Source organism: Populus trichocarpa, chromosome 17, assembly GCF_000002775.5.
Source record: "Populus trichocarpa isolate Nisqually-1 chromosome 17, P.trichocarpa_v4.1, whole genome shotgun sequence".
Classification (NCBI taxonomy): Eukaryota; Viridiplantae; Streptophyta; class Magnoliopsida; order Malpighiales; family Salicaceae; genus Populus; species Populus trichocarpa.
This window is the reverse complement of record NC_037301.2, coordinates 9,538,817-9,559,501: the sequence shown is the minus strand read 5'-3', so window position 1 is coordinate 9,559,501 and position 20,685 is coordinate 9,538,817. Positions and strand designations below refer to the sequence as shown.

Here is a 20,685-nt window from a genome sequence, read left to right as displayed (position 1 = left end):
TATTGTTTGTTTTGTGTAGTGTTCTTTAGTTTTTTCTTTTAATTTGTTAAATTTATTTTATTGTTTGTATTGCCATAATATCCTGAAAATTTTGTTGAATTTGAATTGTTATTGTTGAATTTACCTTTAAAATGTTAATTGAAATATAGAATTAAATTTAATTAGTTTATCTTAATTTTATAATATTATTGTTTGTTATGTTTTTTATTATTTTGATTAATTTTAATTGTTATTTATGAATTTGTATTGATGTTAGTTGAAAATATATAGATGTTGAATTTCTATAGATGTTAGGTTGTATACAGTTGATTTTGCAATATTTTTGTAATTATCAATATTTGTAGGTATGAAAATTGTGGGTAGTCTCTAATATAGGGGAGGTGCTGGCGAATTTTTTTAAATAATTGAATTTAATTATTTCATTATTCATATAAATTTGTGTTGATGTGTTGAATGAAAATTTAATTATTTTATTGTTTGTATTGTAATAATTATTTGATAATTTAGTCTTTTTTAATTGTTATTGTTGAATTTTCCATTGAAATGGTAATTGGAAATGAAGAATTAAATTTCATTGTTTTATCTCAATTTTATTCTATTATTGATTGTTATGTTTTTTATTATTTCCATCAATTTTAATTGTCATTTATGCATTTCTATAGATGTTAGTTGAAAATATATAGATGTTGAATTTCTATAGATGTTAGGTTGTATATAAGATATTCTAATGGAGTCAATTGGTTTGTGGTTATTGTAAAGATTTGCAGGTTTGAAAACTGTGGATAGTCTCTAGTATAGGGGAGGTGCTGCCGAATTGTTTTTAAATAATCGAAGTTAATTATGTAATTATTCGTATAAATTTGTGTAGATGCGTAGAATGAAATCTACAGCACGTCGTCAGTAGACGGTTGCAGCTAGTTCTTCTAGCAGTGAGGAGGACGTATCCTTAGGTGTTGATCACGGCGAGGCATCTGCGCCAACTTGTGATGATGCCTCTTCTAGCGCGGTTTCATAGCGCAGAGGCGGTGTGCCTTCACAGCAGGGTCAATTCACCCGCAAGTACTAGGCACAATGGAAGGATGACCTCTCAATGTAAGTTTGTTTAGGTTTTAGTTTTTTTTTATACTTATAACATAATCTATGAACAACTAATTAATATTTTATTAATTTTATTTAATTTCTGATTCACAAACGTTGAGGCTGTCAGGACAATAACATCGGCGTTTAAATCGTCGATAGAGATTTCATTGTCTCAATGGAGTCAAGTTTCCAGACATCCTGAGTGGAGACCTAATATCGATGCATGGTTTCAGCGATTTCAGGTCGGTGTTAACTTTTAATTTCCAACTTCTTTTTAATAAATTATTTTTATAATTTTATATCTTGTACTATTTTTATTTTAAATGAATTATTTATATACACAGCATAAATTTGAGTGGGATAGTGCGGACAACAATGTTGTGAGGAGGGTATGGGAGAATCACGCAGCAACTAGGTAACATTGAAAATAATATTTATTTTTGTTTTATAATTTTATGTTCTAAATTCTAATTTGTTACTATGGAAGTAAGTTGCGTGATTTTTGGTATGACACCCAAAAAAAATCAAAAAGACATGTGAGGGATAACAGTCTTAAAGGATGGAATGAGGTGGTGGTTTGGAGGGAATTCAAACTGCCATTCATCTCGGGAGATATATGGACGACATATATTGAGCACGTGACGTCAGAGCGATTTTCACGGCACTCACAGTCCGGCGCCGACAACCAGAACCGGCAAATTCATGGTTCGGTGACCACGCACACCGGCGGCTCCGTCCCGTTCAGCGCACATGTAAAGCTGATGGTAAGATTAATTTAAATGAAATATATCGTTAATTAATTTGTTGTTGCTTATAAATATATTTAACTTGCAACCTTTTTTTTTTCCTTACAGGCTGCGTCTCTTGGACGTGAGCCAAGTCCAATGGAGTTATTTGTAGAGACACATGTGCGGAGTCAAGACCGCCAAAAGGGGGTGCAACAGTTTGTGGACAACCGTGCTCAGCACTTCGTGGTATGTTCGTTCAATCATTTTATTTTGTAAGTTATTATTTTCTTGGATTGAATATGATGATTTTAAAAAAAAATTCAGGAGACCTATAATAGCCGGTTGAGGGAGAGATATGGGGACGATTCTTCGACCCATCTGGATTTCGATCCGGATTTGTAGATGGAGGTGGGATCGTCTGGTGGACCCGAAAAAAATCGGGTCTACGGGCTCTCCAACACTACGGCCGAAAACTTGCGGTCAGCCCGTAGTGTCTTAACCGTTGGGAGCTCTCCATCAATATCGAGCACCCAGTCTAAGGAGTTCGTGGCCTTGAAACAACAATATGAACGACTCTCGACGAATTATAATCAGCTCCGTCAAATGGTCATGGAGATTAGATCAGGGATGGGTGATGATACATGCATGTGCAGCCCCTTTTTGGTCGTACGGTCCTGGGAACAACCAGCCTCCTCCTGCTCCTCCTCCTCCAGCTCCGCCGCTATTCTAGTTTAATTTTGTTTTTTAAACACATTAAATTTATAATGAATATTTGGATGAATATTATTTAACATTATTTTTATATTTTTAATGTTTAATACAATTTTATTTGTTTATTAAGCTTTTTTACTATTAATAAATAATTTTTTTTAATATTTTAAATACATACCGACGGCTTTCCAGATGGAAACCGGCCGTCGGTATTTTACCGAGAGTTGCCAAACAATTATCACCCATGCCACAATTACCAACGGATATATTCTGTCAGTGATTACCATTACTATTATCGATGGAATATATCTGTCGGTATTTGACAGAGTTCTGAAATATTTACCGCCATGCCACAATCACAGACGAATATTATGTCTGTGATTACCGTTGAAAATACAAACGGAATGATTCTGTCGGTACAATTCTCGCGGGAAATTATTTTTTTTGCCGCGCTTCGCTGTCTGTAAGACCGTCGGTGGTTGGTTTTTTTATTTCCGATAGAATCAGCGACGGAATGAGAAATTACTGAAGATCAGTATTTCGACGGACAGATTCCGTCGGTGAGGCCGTCGGGAAAAATGTTAATGACGGATTTCGTGCCTTACACCAACGGAATTAATCCGTCGGTAAAACTGTTTAATGGTGTAGTGTATGATCAAATATGAAAAAGTCATATCCTTTACTTTTTTTTACGTTTTGGCCGGCTACTAATATATATATATGGACAAACACTACAACTGATGAGGGGTCATTGAAAAATTTACAATTTATAAAGGTCTCGAGTTTGAATTATTTTTCTAAAGTACTTTTAAAAAAAAAAACACTATATGTCCTTTTCTCATTGCATATTGTGTTACATAGAATAACTTGTAGAAACCAATCGTTGTGAATGCGTGAGCTTACATATACAGGTGTTGTTGCTAATAGTTGGTATCTCTAATTTCTTGCTTTCTATCTGCTGTAAATGCATTTGCCTTCGTTCGCCCACATACGCACATTCTATAAGAGAAGCGAGGTCTTCGAATTTTGAGAAGGTATGAGATACTGCAACTTGAACTCTTGACATTAACTTGGGCATCTCATCCTTCATATATTTGAATTCCCGTCTTTTTGTTTTGTCGTTCCATAAATTCTGAAGGGTTCAGCCAATCAAGAAAATGGCGACAGTAGATCAAGAAATGAACATCTCGGTAGAGAGCTCAAGGTTTCACTTTGTTAAACTGTTTCGAGAACATTATCCTTCTGGTTTTCTCAGAAAGGTACATGATGTTCTGAGTTGGTTTTTTTATATTTCACAATCACTTTGTATCTTGTTTCTTTTTCATTTTTTTCTGGGAGAATATATACAGTGCTAGCCCCCCAGGGAACTTAAAAACACATATCCAATATTTTATGTGTTTTACCTTGATCATTCTTCAACTAAATAACCTAACATGAAATCTTGGAAGTACTGCCTTTCTCTGTATTAGAATGATTGCAAATGTGTGTGTGTGTGTGTGTGTGTGTGTACAGGTGGTGGCAGAGGTTATAGCAACCTATCTGTTGGTCTTTGTGACATGTGGTGCTGCTGCTATTAGTGCTAGTGACGAGCACAAAGTCTCAAAACTAGGAGCGTCAGTAGCAGGAGGGCTCATAGTGACTGTGATGATCTATGCAGTAGGGCACATCTCTGGTGCACACATGAACCCTGCTGTCACCACAGCTTTTGCAGCAGTCCTAAATTTTCCTTGGAAACAGGTACCGTATTGTAAATTTGTAATGTATCATCAATTCCAATATTCAGAGTCTTTGTTTACTTTAATTTGCTTTACTTAATATGTTTCGAGGTACATATTCTATGGTGAGGTCTGTTTTAGGTCTTTTTCGGCGGTTAATATTCTATGGTTAGGTCTTTTTCGGAGGTTAATATTCTCTGGTGATGTCGGTAAATATTCTATAGTGAGGTCTGTTTTAGAGGTTAATATTATTCTATGGTGAGGTTTTTGGAGGTAAATATTCTATGGCTACGTCTGTTTGGGAGGTTAGTATTCTATGGTCAGGTCTTATCGACAATGTAAGGATACGCACAGGATCGGTCTGTGATGGACCCGTGATGAAGTATGGATTAATTTTATTTTTAAAAATTACTTCTTTTAAAAAAAAAAAAAATAATTATTATTATTTTTTTAGTTATGAATTTAAATTTAAAGAGATTTTTTAATTCATCTATAAATTTTTTTTATCTTTTATATGGACGAGTTTTATTTTTGAAAATTAAAAAAAAATTCAAATAATATTTATAATTAATATGTGCAGCCTTGCATGATGTTTTTTTCTTCCTTTATTTTATTCGATCAATTTAATTTGTGTTTCTATTTCTATTATCGTTTGCTAAAATAAAAATATATATATTTTAATAAATAAATTTACCAAACACAACCGGGTAAATATCTAGTCTTTCGAGATTAAATATCTTGATCTACATTTGTCTTTTGATTTTTCAAGTTTTATTTTTAAGTATCGTTAATAACTTTTATCTATTTATTCACACTTATGGTTCTCGATTTATTTGATTATATGTATGCATACAAAAATTTATTTGAATTTAGATTTTTTAAACTACAGAAAGACATTAAAAAAACCTGCATATATAATTATTTTTTATAAAAAATAAAAATATTTTATCCATGACGAAGGACGGTCATATAACAACTATAATATATATAATTTTTTTATAAAAAGTAAAAATATTTTATCCATGACGAAGTACGGTGATATAACAATTATAATATATATAATATATACATTAAGGGGGGGCACGGATGTCAATTGAATCTTTCGCATATTTTATTATTATATGGTAGATAATATTAATTAGATATATACAACATGTATTATATAAATATATGGAAGATGTTTTCCTGTTATTTAATTATGTCATTTCATTATCGTTTATGGTATCTTTCTCTTCTAACCATGTGATATAATTAATTAAGCCAATAATGTTCTGTTTTTTTCTTAGGGTAATAAAAAAATCAACAATTAATCAAAGCAGAGAAGTCAATTAGTAATCCACATGCATTTGTATCATATATACATGAATAACCAGCTGTATTTTATTTTTTTGCTTCTAATCCAAAGACAAAAGGAAAAAGAAAAGGAAAAGGATGTGTTGTCCTATTATTCGTTTTTAAGAAAATAAAGAAATAAATTTTTGCAGGTCCCATTTTATGCTGCAGCGCAATTAACAGGAGCAATTTCTGCTTCATTCACTCTGAAAGTGCTCCTACATCCCATAAGAAATGTCGGCACTACTTCACCATCTGGAACAGCTGTTCAAGCTCTCATCATGGAAATCGTCGTAACATTTTCCATGATGTTCATCACTTCTGCTGTGGCAACCGATACTAAAGCTGTGAGAATCATCCTCCTAATTAATTAGTGTCCAAGATTTTCAGCTTTGCAAACAAAGCGTGTGTGTTGCTCACATGTGTGTGTGTGTGTGTGTGTGTGTGTGTGTGTGTGTGTGTTGTATTTTTTTTTTATTTATTTATTTTTTTGTTTCAGGTAGGAGAACTGGCAGGTATAGCTGTTGGTTCGGCAGTCTGTATAACATCCATCTTGGCCGGGTAAGCTGGAACATATATTTATAAAAATCCTCAATCGTGTCCCTCGCCTATTAAGCATTACCAAATTAACCCGTCACTAAAAAGTCAAAACTAGGTAAAAAGCATGTACTTTTTAAGACAATAAGTTTTCGATTTTTTATTTTTGATTTTTATTATGATATTAAGACAACAAGTCATAACTCAAGTGGCCTAACATCGCACCCTTCTACGTATTTTTGCAAATAAAAAGAAATAGTGATCGCTCATTCTTTGGTGCAAAGGAACCTGCCTAAGCCTAGATTAGTAAATCTAAGTGGCCCCAACAAATGGACCTACCTTTTGAAGGTGCGGTAGGCCTTGGAGGGTCCGATATTGAAATCAAAAGAAATTAAACGTGGAAGTTCAAATGCAATATTGGAGTTTAATTAATGTAATTGATATCATAGTCTTAAATAACCAATAACAGCTATAAGATTATTCATCTTCGTATTACAGATACCTAAATTTTCAATTCTAGAATTAATCATCAAATAAGGCCGAAGTTTTTATTAAGCGAAGACACGAAACCAAGAGTGGTAACTAACTAGCTGCCTAGTAATCTTCAGCCCAGTATCAGGTGGATCTATGAACCCAGCAAGGACACTGGGACCAGCAATTGCTAGTCGATACTTTAAAGGCGTATGGGTGTACCTGCTCGGACCAGTGACAGGAACGCTCCTTGGAGCATGGTCCTACAATCTGATTCGCGTGACTGACAAACCAGTTCAAGCAATTCCTCGTCGTTTTTCATTCGGATCTCGTAGAACGAGGGCCATTGATGAGCAGTCTCCGAGCATGGGCCCTCTCGATGCTTTCTGAAGAGATACGGTCGTCGGGAACAATAGCCGAGCTCACACGTGACAGTCTTTCAAAGATTCCACGCCTCACAATGTACTATACCAAGCTTATCCTCTGAGTTGCTTTTCAAGCCTGTTTGTACCATACAAGTTGTTGTCAATGGATTGGAGTTCAGAAATAAAATCACAGAATGCAGTAGAGATGATTCTGCAACTGTATCAGTTTCATACGCAGCAAAGCTTGAATGATTTGATACATAAAGGAACTACTGTCAAAGTGAATTAAATTCCAATTTCTAAAGATGGTTAATCTGTGATGGCCCTCTACCCGAGAAGACTTCAAAGCACTGCAGTTGAATAGAATTCCAAAAAATATCAACAGATTCCAACCCTTCAACATCGTAGCACTTAACCAAGGCACCAGCCTTAAAAATTCGAAGCAAGGATCACAAGCCCGGCTCGTAATTACGATCTTCATTTTGAGAATAGTCTTTGATTGATATTTCATGTTTACGTAGTTGCATCTAACTGAAGTGCACAGATATTATTGCGCACCAGACATTACATATAACAAGAGATGCAATGTGGATACAATACAAATAAAAATGTCCGAAAACAAATATCGAGTTGATATTTTCATGCTCTACATATTGGCTAAGCGTATGCAAAAGAAAAACATAATTGCATGGAATCACTCTAATTTATATCATGAGAAAATACGGGGGGGGAAACATTAAGCAGCATTTTGGCACACAACAAAGCTCCCTGGATTGATGGTAATGCTCTTAGTGCAGTTATCGGTTTTATAAATCCCAACAAGTCGATCCGCCAACTCAAACATGTTGTTCCTTAGGCTGCATACAAAACAAACATTAAATAAAAATGGCTCGAAGGATTGAAGGACCGGTGTCTCTAGTAACAATCTGCTGTGAACATCCTACTACCTTATAATGATGAACTGTGCATCCTTTGTTCGGTCCTTCACATAATGTCCCACAATAGAAACGTTCTTGAAATCTGGCACTCCATGTGAACCATGAAAGTTAATGGAGATAACAGGGAAAACTAAACTACTAAATGATTCTAAATATATATGAACTAAGGTAGTGAGTTTGAACGAAGATTACCCAGAGCGGCATCAATTTCATCCATTACATACAGTGGAGTAGGCTTGTAATGATGAAGCGCGAAAACAAGAGCTAGTGAGCTCAGAGTCTGAAAATAGTGAAAAGTATCATTGTTACCATAACCAAAAAGTATACAGACACCTCTGGGATCCTTTGGGGTAGTACTTGGAATTCATTACCCGAGAGTATAACACAGATATAGAACAAAGGTTTAGGCATAACCTTTTCACCACCAGATAAGTTTGCAATATTCTTCCAGCTCTTCTTTGGTGGTCTGACACTGAAAACAACACCTTCAGAAAATGGATCCAAAGAATCCACTAGCTCAAGTTCTGCATCACCTCCAAGAGTAATCATCTGTGGCAAGAAATGTCAATTAATCAATGGACAACATTTACTGCCACTGATGAGTGATAAGGATGCACTTTTTTTGCATTAAATCACGGTTTTCATTAAGCAAGTTGTGTTCAGATGAATACCTAAAGTGGGGTTTTAAAGCCAGAAAACTTCACATGCAAACAAATGTACTGTGTACATGCTCACACAGGAGAGGGGGGGAGGGAGAGGGGGAGACAGAACAATCATCACACAAACCTGATACATTTCCTTCAGCTTCAATGATATTGTATTGAACCCTGCCATGAATTCATCCAACCTGAAAAGTTACCAATTCAGTTATGTAAGAATCGCCTATATGCAAGGGAGGACAAGGGCATGATAGATACTGGAATCTAACAAGAAGGAAAATACTAGCCTTTTCTTTCTCCATTCATCATACTGCCTTTTTATATCATCACGTTGTTGAGTTACCAAGTTCAGCTCCTCAACCCGCTCATTATATGATGAAACCTTTCTCCGATATCTACATTAATCAGTGCATTCAGCAAATTCATGTTGAAGATTAATAATCAAACTTTTATGAGTTAGAGAAAAACCCATACTCTGAGATTGAATCTAAGTTTGGGTTCATATCTTTCAATTGTGCTTCCAACAACACTACCCTTTCAAGGGCCCTTTTGAGGTCACAAGCCTCAGCAAGAGTCTTATCAGCAAGGGTTGCTTGAAGTTTTTCAGGGTCCTCTAGTTCTTTCTGAGTTCTGCAACCAACAATAACAATGTTAGACATGCTTCAAGAAAATACAGAGCCAATAAAATAAATGGCTTAGCCATAAATCAACGTACTGCTCCATATGGTGTAGAAGAGCATTTTGCAAGTCATCAAGCTTCTTTTTGTAACCCTTCCCCTTCAATTCCAACTCCTTGTAGCTCTTCTTCATATCTTGTAACCTGTAATCAGCATCGACCTGTGGTATAACAGGATGATAATTACTTAACTAGTGATGATCATTTGACAAAAAGATAAAAGAAAGTGCAAAAAAGTGGTTTTAATTGACAGAGTACCTCTGATGCCCGCAACTCATCCACAATTTTTTTCACTTTTTCATACTCAGATTTGGCTTTATCTAGCACTTCTTTATGTTGATCAATCAGCTAAAAGAGCAAAAAAAGAAAGGCATATAAGGATAAGGATACTCTTATGAGCGCATCACCATGGCTGAAAGAAAATAAATAAAACAGACCTCCTGTGTCTTTTTGTAATTCTCTTGAACTGCAAATGCCTTTTCTTCAATTTCCTTAAAAATACCTCTCAGTTTTTCCCTCTCCTCTGTAAGACGCTCCTTTTCCTTCCTTGAATCCTCAATCCCTTTGGTCAACTTCTTTATCATTTTATGACCTGTCTCTATTTGAACCTTGTGACGGTTGATCTCTGTGCTATTTTTATCCATATCCTGATTAGTGGGCAACTTGAATTAATTCAAATGCCACATTACAGCAATTCAAATATTTCAGAGTGATTTTGTGACTTACAGACTGAATCCTGTTGACCTTTGCCTTCTGTGATTTCAACCTTTCACCCCCGGCATTTTCTATTTTACTCTGAAGCTCCAAAGCCTAAAGGTAGAGAGAATTATGGACAATCAATCAAATTGAATACAAAGGGGAAGGCACATGACTCTTTGGATTTAAGTACAGTAAGATATGGCAGATAAGAAAATCCACGAAAGTTCAACTGAAATCAGAAAGTTAACCACAGATCAGGAAGGCAACCAGACAACATTTTGTTGCTTGGGCATCCTGAACGATTGGCTTGGAACTTTAATGGACAAAGAAACATAATATTTTCTAACCTTTTCCTTCAGCTTTTTAGACCCCTGAATAAGTCTGTCAATCTCCTTTTCCTCTGTCACTATTATCCTTTTGAGTTCCTCCAGCCTATCAAGCTCATCTTTCTTTGGCTCTGACGCAGCTTTCAGGGAACCAAGTTGTTTCTCCAGATAACTATGTTCTGTATTCAGACTATCAATCTGTTCGGGAGGAAGGTTTTAGAGCATTTATTTCATCCGGGGAAAAAAAAAAGAAACATTGGAAAAGCCATAGCAAACCGTTACCTCTTTCTGGCTTTTAGCCAGTTCCATCTCCAGGTGTGCAATTGCTTTTTCCGAGGCTTGGTAGTGTTTCACAGAATCAGCAATTCGTTGGCGTATACCATTTAATCTATCAACCATGGTAGAGAGCTCCTTCTCTGCACTTGTGACCGCTTCTCCAGAAACACTGGTAGCCCGAATCGATGTCCCCATCTTACCACCACGTGGCTTAGTTCCCCCACCACTCATAGTACCAGATTTTTCAAAAAGTGCACCATCGAGAGTAACCACTCGTCGAAATTCCAAGTTTCCACCGTATGCAATTCTTGTTGCCTATAGGTTGAAAAAAATGCAAGTTACTAGATCCTACCTGGATATGCTTCAGCAGTAAATCTGGAAAAAACAAATAATAGATATCCTTGATTCTAGCTATCAAAGGTGTTGTTAAAATGAACCTGAGCACACAAGTCATGGTAAGAGGTTAAACTATTAGGTAAGGTCCTAGGATATGATTTATATTATTCTCTAACACACCCCCTCAGGTGAAAGCCATTTAGGCTTGAACTTGCACAGGCTCACATTACCTTGTGTTTAATTTTTATCAAATAAATAGGGATGATGAGATTCGAACTCGTGACCGCTTGGTCATCAAAGCTCTGATACCATGTCAAAGAACCATCTTAACCTAATAGCTTAAGCTATTAGGTGAGGTCCTAGGATATGATTTATATTATTCTCTAACAAGAGACTCCTGTTTACATATCCCATAATTACGAGGACTAAGACAGAAAAACATGGCTAGAAGTTCATGCTATGGAAAGCTATTCCTTATTGATCAAAGCATCTAGCCATCTCCAAAACTGGCATTACTTCACATTATTTTGGGATTGACAAAGCCATAATTCCCATGTGTCCTAGATAATGGACACTAATACCAAAGAGACAGTGATTTTTCAAATTGTAGGAGTAAGGGGACAGGTAGGTTTAAATGATATGGGCTGAAGAAATAAGGGTTTTAAAATCCAAAACTGGTTCATACAAGATTTGACCCGAAAGAAAAACAGAAAGGAGAACAAAAATCCATGTGGCTTACTACAATGGATTTGGAACAGAGCCTTGGTTGAATTAAGTAGATGAAGCATATAAAGTCAATAGAGTATTCAGCTGACAGACCAAGTTCTCTAGGTGCATCTACTGGAAGCAACAGAGGAAAATAATTCAGATTAACCAAGAAACAAAGAAAAGCATCAATATGCTTTTAGAAAGAATTGAATTGAGGAACGTATAACATGATCATCTATCTTCCTTAATTCATCCATAATGCAGGTGAAAAAAAAGAGAAGATATACAATGAAACTTGAATTTACCTGATCAAGATCCTTTGCTACAACAGTATTACCCAGAGCAGCATAGAAGGCAAGTTTCATTCTTTCATCTTGAACTCTAACTAGATCAAAAAGACGAGGAACACCCTCTGGAGTGCTCACATTATGCTTCATCTTTGATGAATGGTCAACTTGCTTCTCCTGCATTCAGGAAACGGGAGGAAATTATGTTCCTAAAGCAAAGGGAACTTTCCTAAACCAATTAACCAAGTGCTACCACATTGCCCAGAAAGGTTGGCCGCTATAACAAACATTCCATTCAATTCTCCATGCCAAATGAAATTTTTAAAAATTCAAGCTTCAGCAAATTCAAAATTACCTTAAGAATATAGGAAAGTTTAGCTGCTAACAAGTGAAATGTCAACCAACTCTTTTGTCATAGTTTTAAGATTTTATAGTCATGTCCAGGGCATTTAACTGAACCAGCCTACACCTGACTCCCATGCCCACAAGTCCTTTCAGATCTTCCAAACAATTATAAAGAAAAGGGAAAAGGTAGTTTCAAGTATTTTTAGTTGATACCAGTATCATGAAAGTGGCAACCCCAAGCTTCTCTCTTCGGAGCAGCTCCACACATGCTTGTGCTGCAGCAGTTGTCTCCACCACAATATAATCAAGTCCAGGACAAGCTGTTGATATGGCAACATCATATTTTGCTGCAATGAAAACATCAATTTAACAGGAAAATGAGGTCCTTGATCTAAAGCTTTCAAGGATAAGAACGCGGCTTCAGATATGAGTAACTTAAGAGGGAAAGGAGGGAAGAAAGAGATTATCATCCATCAGAAAATGAACAATTGTCTTTAAAAACATGCAAGAAGGATATCACACTCAATATGCAACAATTAAAAACAACAAATATCACATAATTTTCTTTACAAGACAATGAAAGCAAATCCAGATGCAGCAGCATAAAAGAATCCTAATCAGGCTTCCCTTTATTGCAATTTGGCACATTAGTGTCAGAAATTCAGGTTATGTTGAACAAGTTATGTTTATATAATGTAGACACTCACCATCAATGGCACCTAAATCTCCCATTCGCCCATGTATTCCCCTTATTTCATTAGATTCCTTGGCATGCAAAATTGCTTTCAATACTGATCCCTGACTCTTTTCCAAATCAATAATTGACTTAAGTTCAGCAACCTTCTGTCTTGCAGCTTGTTCTAGAGGAATAAGCTCTTCTTGTTCTTTGATGGATTCCTGCAAAATGAAGTGTTCTTGCCATATCCCATCAAGACACAGGAATGTCAAAAGGTAGATGAAGTTCAAAGAATTATCTGCAGAGCAAAAACCTGTTCCACTTTACGAGCTTCAGATGCTTCAAGTTTGTGCTTTTCTATATTACTCTGTAATTTTGCAATGGTTGCAGTTTTCATTTCGATGCTTCCAGATATATTATCCATCTGCTTGTGTGCATTTTCAAAAGCTGCACGACCAGCTTCATGCTGAAACAATCAATGAGCACCTTTAGCCAACTAATGACATCTATTAGAAAGATATGGACAAGGTATGAGAGTCATCACAAAAAATAATAAATAAAACAGTTGAAAAGGATTTGTTTCTCAAGATATTATGTTATGCATTATTGAACAAGTCATGGTTAAAGGAGATTTATCTACCTTGAAAAATCAAAGCCAAGTTATTTATTTTTCATCAAAAAGAGGTTTAGGTTTAGATAAAAAAAGTGTCCATTATAGGTTTCTAGTCAAAGGTTTAAATTTCAGTTATATGAGTGAATGCTGTAAGCATGGGAAAAATGGTATCCTCTTAGTTACTGCAAGGGATTCTTTTCCCAAAAATGCATGTTGAGTTATTTTCCTTTTTATGAATCAGTCTATTTGGTAATCCAAATTTATTTTGAAGTCGGTATATGGTCTAGTTAGAAGTTTTCCAGTGCAGAGATCTTTTGCTTACTATTAATACCAATAAATTAAGCTTTTAACAAATGTTTGGTGATGAAATGAGTTGAATTTTTAAGTTATTCTGAAAGCCTTGTGCCTAGAGTTCCTCTTCCGTCTCTTGTTCTTTTATTTTTCCCTTTCTCTTTCTGGCTTCAGAATGTCTGCTGCTACAGTGCCACCAGTAGTGTTCACAGCATTAAATTGAACCCTGAATCATTCATAAACAGATCCTTAATCAACTCCCTTATTCACCATTTCCTAACCATAACTAAACCCTAAGATTTTACATTCTTCAAGCTTGTCCTACATCTTTGATCTTATCTAAGCTTATATGTTGACATAAATTCCAATGCAATAGATTGAGGAGAACACAAATCACAGTAGATTTAATTCCAGAGACTGAAAGAAAACACACATTATACACTGTTATTGACTTTGTAATATCAAATGAGGAGACCATGGAAGCCCCAACCTCACCTTTTCATTCAAAAGCTTGCTTTCAGTAAATGCAACTTCAAGTTTTCCTTTGTGATCAATTAGTTGCTTTTCCCACGGTTCTAGTTCAGCACGAACCTTCACGAGTTCTGAGCGATACCTCTCTGTTTCACCTGTTCATCAATCAAAACATAAATTAAAAAGATTAGCTATACAACAACAGGCACACGTTTAAGGATGAGACAAGGTTGATTCTCAGCAACTTCTTATACTCCACTTCTTGCATCCCTACACTTTACATAGAAAATACAGAGAAATATCCATATGACAGTATAAACCACAGGATGCAAACAAACAATGAAAGAGCATCTGCACCAAAATTGCACTAAAAGGGATTCCTTTACCTCTGAGGTTGTATTTCAATCTTTGCACTTGCCCTATCTTTTCATTCAATTACAGAATAATCACCTCAAATATTTTTTAAAATTTGTAGCCAAAACCAACAGCAAATTATATTATAACATAATCCATTCAAATTTCAATCCACCCCTTCAAAATTGTGATTATTTATTAGTCTTCTAGAGAAGAAAATGTCTTTTGTTCTTTCACCTCAAAAGTGAAGCTATTTTGAATATAAGAAATTAGCTGCTTCTGTCAATTCCTTGTAATAGAGATTTCAAAGAGTCAATTTTTCAAAATTCTATGTAGATATTCAAGGACGTTTAAATAATCCATGCATAAAGTTTTGAATTCTCTCAAATTCCACTTTTCTTTATATGCTACCTGCTGACAATGAAACTGAATAATATAAATGCCAACCACGAACAAAGATTCACAATCCCACACTCTAGGAGTTTGCACTTTCATTTAACCATCAGTCTATTTCACCTTCACCGCCACAATTAAATGTTTATTCAAACAATTAAGCACCAGTTTTGTACTGCTAGGGGTGCACGGTCATCGACAAGCAGCAAAACATGAATCACCTAAAATGATGTCAAACATGCATAATATAAACATATTATATCCTATTTGGACAATAACATGGAATATAAGCTCTGAAAAAACTATATTCAATAAAAAATCATTTTCTTACTTGTATCCAAATCAATCAAAAATGAAATTTTACAACCTTTAGAATTTTCCACAACTTCTTCTAGCATCCTCTCCTCCTCGAGCAAGAGTTTCTGAAGTTTGGGGATGTTATCTTCAAGTTTTGGAATCAAATTTGCCGAGTTCTCACATTCTTTTGTTAAGTCATCAATCTTTGACGAATCCTACAAGGGAAACAAAGTGAGAAAAATGTGTGTTTTCAATTGAAATAGGTCACTTTTTTACCGTACTTTTTCAAGTTTATCTTCAAGTTTCTTCATCTTTTGCTTCATGTGCTTCAGATCCTCCCGGTATTTAACATCCTGCCTTTCAAACTCCTTGAACTCCTCTTTACAGGTTCTGAGATCATTGTCAAGTTCCTGAATCCAAGACAAGGTTGGACAGCACATCAACAGATACAATCGGTACAAATTTAGGATGGCACTGTTAAATGCAGTCATGATATGTGGTGGCCAAAATCATAGTTATAAGACTCAACCCGACCCAAGGCTTAAGTCACAAGTCTGGGGGTTGACACCCAACCTTAAAATTTTCTTTTTGAAAAAAAAAGCCTAAAACAACCTCATTTTGGTAAAAAAAACAATGACCAGGTTTTTCCTCTAACCCAGCTCAGGCCAAACCCGAGTTGACCCGCCACGCCAAGCCAGGTCTTATAACTACAGCTAAAAGAGCTTTATGTTTGATAGACTTACATTTTCTCTACTCGGCTGAAAAACCAAATATCAATTACAAGTGTTGAATGTACAAGCACAATTATAATATATAGAACTCACACAAAACGAACCTCTTGTCTTTTAATATACTTTTTATGCACAATCTCAAGCTCCTTCATTGTTTTGTGACTTTCTTGAATCTTCTCTCTAGGAAAAAAAAAAAAACCTTCAACACTTGCAAGTTTCTGTCGTAAGGAAATCTAAAGCTAATGCTATAACTTAAGAAGAAAAGAAAAACCTTTCAGCCTTTAAATTTTCTTCCAAACTAGATACACTAGTGTGCAGTTCCATCATTCTTGCACTAGTATCTTCATGAGCCAATTTTGTGGCTTTCTCTTGCCATTTCAGTAATGATAACTCTTGAAGCATGTAGGCCTCTGCTTCATTCTTCACATCCTATTTCATGGAAAGAAAACAACAGGTTGGTTAAACATGTTTGAAAATGATATGATAAAAAGAGACAAAGAAAACGAACCTCCAAGCTGTCTCTTTCCTTCTCCGCCAACTTAACCATCTGTACCACCCCAGATCTTTTCTCGTTAAGGGATTCCAACCTATGGAGTCAGTAGGAATGCTTGTAGAAGTTAGGAAAATTCCGTGTCTACATGTCCATTTTGGCTTCACAGATAATACATGTAAAGTAAAATTTCAAATATGATAATGGATAAAATGCAAAATGAGTACATATGATAAATATAAGAATAAGAAAAGTACTCACTCCTTGGATGATTCATCAATTTTTTCAACATATTTGTTAGTTCCAATTATGTCCTCTAAATATTCAAGAAAACCTTCATCATGGAGTCCTTGAGCTTTTGGCCTCATCAATGAAATCTGTTCAACCTCACCCTGATAAAAACCAGCAAGCAATTTTCAAAACCTATGGAAACATACACCATGCTCAAATTACAGCCCTGTGGTTAGATAACAAACCTGAAGAATCAGAAAACGATTATTGTCCAGGTCAACTCCTTTTCCCTTCAGTTTCTTGGTAACTTCAGTAAAATTGCTCGAACGATCATTGATGTAGTACTTGGATGAGTTATCCCGAAATGCAACTCTTGTAATTACAAAATCACTTCCTGAAACAGCCTCATAGGTCCCATCATCCTATAATGGTTAAGAACATGGTTTGCAAGTATCATGACATTAGAATCGACCAAGAGATCTTCTGTAATCAATTGATTTCAAAAAAACAAATCCTCATACAATCAACAAAATATACGAGTTTCAAGAAACAAAAACAACATAAAAACTTGAAATCCTGTTTCCTTTTCTTCTACACTATTCATAAACAAGAAGATGAAAGCCATTACTTGCTAACAATCAAAACCCAAGTTACCAGGTCAATAATCTCCTGAAAATGAACAGAAACACCGGCGCTGTCCAGATTCTGATGATTGGTTGAATTGTGGATAAGCTCTGAAACCTTATTAAGTCTCATCTGCAAATTCAAAACCAACACAAACATCAAAAATTGAAAAACCAAGAACCAAGCAAGTAAATCAACATACACAGGGTCTCCCTTAAAAAAAATTGAAACTACTCAATTAGCTTACAGAAAATTCATTCCTTTTCGTAACTGCTGAACCTAACAATTTGCATAATAGAAACATAGAGAGAGAAAGAGGACCTGTTTCGCTCGCTTTCCGAATACAAATAGCATTGCATCAATCACATTGCTCTTGCCGCTCCCGTTGGGGCCCACCACAGCAGAAAAACTCTAATCCCCCAAAATTCAAAGATAAACAAACACTAACAAGTTAAAATTAAGCAAAAACAAATTGAGAAATTGGAAGTTCATTAGAAGCAAAACCTAGAAATGGAAATTACACCAAAAAAAAGAAACAAATTTCACAAAATTGAAACCCTAACCAACCTTGTGGAAAGGACCAACGCGTTGTTCACCAGCGTAAGATTTGAAGTTCCTCATGATCATTTCTTTGATGAACAGCCTCGGGGCTTTCGAAGATCCACCAGCAGAAGTGCGAACTGAGTTGGACTCGCTTGTCATGAATTCATCGTCCCCTGATTCCATCCCCATTTCTTTCGCCGAGTTAACTCGGTTCTCCTTGGGGTTTTTTTTTGCTGTTCTTCTCTGTGATTTATTTGTGACTGTACCGATTCTGTACTGAGAGGTCGCACCAAAAGTATCTTAAGGAAAAAAAAAATTAAAAAGAAAAGGAGAAATAAATAATGTTTATTGTTTTGGGGAAAAAGGAAGAGGGATTTGGCGGGAATTTGAAAATGGTGTAAATTTTCCAAATTTGAAATGGGCCGTTGGATGTTGTTGGGCTTCACATTTTAGTGGATAGAGTCCCTTTTGTGTATTTTTGGTCCCTGCAGTTTGGCCCGTTTATTTTGGCAGTTTGAAAGTTTGAAAGCGTTTTTGTAAGAGTTTGAAAAACAAATTATATTAAATTAATTTTTTTATATTTTTTTTTTAGATTGATGTTAAAATTTAATTTTAAAAAATAAAAAACATGTAATTTTAAGTAAAAATTACTTTGAAAAACAATCATTACTACAATATCAAACAGGCTTTTTATATGTTCTAATTCTCTTGCTCTTGGGCTTTTAGCTTATTTTATATTATATTTATTATTTAATAAACAAAATCTTCAGTTTTATTTCTTATGAGTTTTCTCAATTATAAATAGTTTTATTAATTCTAGTAATTAAAAATAAACTTAAAAGACAGGTAATTTATTTTTATATTTGTATTTAATAATTTATTCTATTTATTTTTATTGTAAATCAACTAAATTTTATCTTAAAATAAAAATATCAAAATATTATTTTCATGATTAAAATATTTTTCCAATTCATTGTATTGTACTTGATTTAAAAAAAAAGACATTAATTTTTTGTACATAACTTATGTGAAAAATAGAAAATATCTTAATTATAATATTTTAGTGATTATTTTTCTTAAGAGTCATTACAATTTACAAGTTATTTAAATCTTAAATATCAAACACTGTAGTTCAATAAACATTTAAATATAAAAATTAAGTATAAAATACTTTAAATACGTCTAAATTAAATTTCAAGCTTGAAAAAATTTTAGGTTTGTTTTGAGTTTTGACTCGTTAAATTTGTTGCAACTCAGTGGCATGTGTAGCCAGAGTGTGTGTCGTGGTTTTTTTATTTTTTTAGAAAAGGTCACACAACTAGTCAGTAGACCAGTGAGATACTAAAGCTAATATTATGATTTCTAGAAACAACAATTTACCAATCAAGAATAATGGATGTAATCATTTAGGTGGTGCCCCAGTTGTAAGAGTTTGGGACCAAGAGGTTTGCTCCCTCTGTGGTCTCAGGTTCGAGCCATGTGGTTGCTCATATGATGGCCATTGGAGACTTATATGGTCGTTAACTTCAGGGCCAGTGGGATTAGTCGAGGTGCGCGCAAGCTGGCCCGAACACCCACGTTAAACTAAAAAAAAAAAGAATAATGGATGCAAATAAAAAGAGATGCGGGAGAAAAGGCAAACAATGCTAGTTTATTTGGAAGTCAGTTTGACGCTGCTAGTTTTAAAAGTATTTTTTATTTAAAAATATATTAAAAAAAATATTTTTAAATTTTTTTTATATCAAAGTATCCAAACCGTTTAAAAAAATTAAAAACATTAATTAAAAATTAAAAAAAATTAAAGATTTTTAAAAAAATGATTAAACCGCAACACCAAACAAAAGTATTTGGTAATGTGGTTGAAGGTTTTTAGAAATTTGAATTTTTTTATATAATTAATATTTTTTATATTTTTAAATTATTTTAATATCTTAATCTCAAAAATAATATTTTTTAAAAATATATTATTTTAATATAATTTTAAATAAAAAATCACACCATAACCGATACTTCCTTGAATTTACACATACCCTCTCATAATAAAAGTTTGAACCACGGGTAGATGAGCGAACAGCGGCCTAGATAGATCGGATTGGTGGTTGCATATGGGAGAGTCATGTTTGGGAATGCGGTTGAAATCGCGTTTCTAAAAAATTCAAAATTTTTTTTTGTTAAAATTTAATATGGTTTGTACGTTTTGGATCGTTTTGATGTGCTGATGTCAAAAATAATTTTTAAAAAATAAAAAAAATCATTGGCATGCATTTCGGCACAAAAAATTATTTGAAAAGTAACCGCTACGTAGGTGATAAAACACAGAGTCTCTTGGAGGACTCCATCCCGCTTTCGTTGTTTACAGCGTTGGGAAACGCAAGTCAATTCGAAATTTTAAAATATTTATTTATTTATTATTAAAAATTAATATTTTTTTATATTTTGAATTATTTTGATTTGTTAATTTTAAAAATAATTTTTAAAAAATAAAAAAAATATTATTTTAATATATTTTAATATAAAAAATACTTTAAAATAGAAACTCGCAGTTATATTTTCAAACAAAGCGTTCGTCTACCTTGAGAATTGGGTGTGCAGCTATTTGCTGTCTTCGTCCTCTACAGGGTTTTTACCCATTTATTAAGAAATTTTGGCTTCTTAAAAATTCTGATAATTATAATTATGATAAATTAATTAATATGCCCTTGTATATAATGTCCTCATTAATATCGCTTGGGTTTGAAAATCTAGCAATCGAATCCGTTTATGTTTTCATATAGTATCCTTC

General features: G+C 34.4%; 2 protein-coding genes across 3 annotated transcripts; one reads left to right on the top strand and one right to left on the bottom strand.

Annotated features, from left to right (window-relative positions):
- The first annotated feature begins 3,315 nt into the window (after positions 1 to 3,315).
- LOC7482476 (aquaporin NIP2-1) lies at positions 3,316 to 7,181 on the top strand. Of its 2 annotated transcripts, XM_002324021.3 has the most exons (6): positions 3,316 to 3,553; positions 3,658 to 3,778; positions 4,032 to 4,256; positions 5,719 to 5,913; positions 6,066 to 6,127; positions 6,712 to 7,181. In XM_002324021.3, exons 2-6 carry the CDS (start codon positions 3,677 to 3,679, stop codon positions 6,962 to 6,964), a joined length of 837 nt encoding a protein of 278 aa, XP_002324057.1. In that variant the 5' UTR covers positions 3,316 to 3,553; positions 3,658 to 3,676; the 3' UTR covers positions 6,965 to 7,181. The 2 variants fall into 2 exon arrangements, with proteins under 2 accessions (XP_002324057.1, XP_052304586.1); XM_052448626.1 differs by lacking the exon at positions 3,316 to 3,553 and having other exon boundaries at positions 3,562 to 3,778.
- Positions 7,182 to 7,419: 238 nt separating this feature from the next.
- On the bottom strand, positions 7,420 to 18,203 carry LOC7482475 (structural maintenance of chromosomes protein 4). Its single transcript, XM_024589391.2, has 28 exons — positions 17,928 to 18,203; positions 17,682 to 17,771; positions 17,391 to 17,492; positions 16,982 to 17,158; positions 16,767 to 16,897; positions 16,524 to 16,602; positions 16,287 to 16,444; positions 16,120 to 16,195; positions 15,566 to 15,694; positions 15,355 to 15,499; positions 14,265 to 14,395; positions 13,179 to 13,331; positions 12,897 to 13,086; positions 12,403 to 12,536; positions 11,863 to 12,021; positions 10,520 to 10,828; positions 10,259 to 10,435; positions 9,939 to 10,022; positions 9,650 to 9,859; positions 9,471 to 9,560; positions 9,252 to 9,373; positions 9,011 to 9,166; positions 8,824 to 8,931; positions 8,664 to 8,724; positions 8,292 to 8,426; positions 8,070 to 8,157; positions 7,887 to 7,959; positions 7,420 to 7,796 (listed from the first exon to the last, which is right to left on the bottom strand). The coding sequence occupies exons 1-28, from the start codon at positions 18,090 to 18,092 to the stop codon at positions 7,676 to 7,678; spliced, it is 3,753 nt and encodes a 1,250-aa protein (XP_024445159.1). The 5' UTR covers positions 18,093 to 18,203; the 3' UTR covers positions 7,420 to 7,675.
- Between the last annotated feature and the right edge of the window lie 2,482 nt (positions 18,204 to 20,685).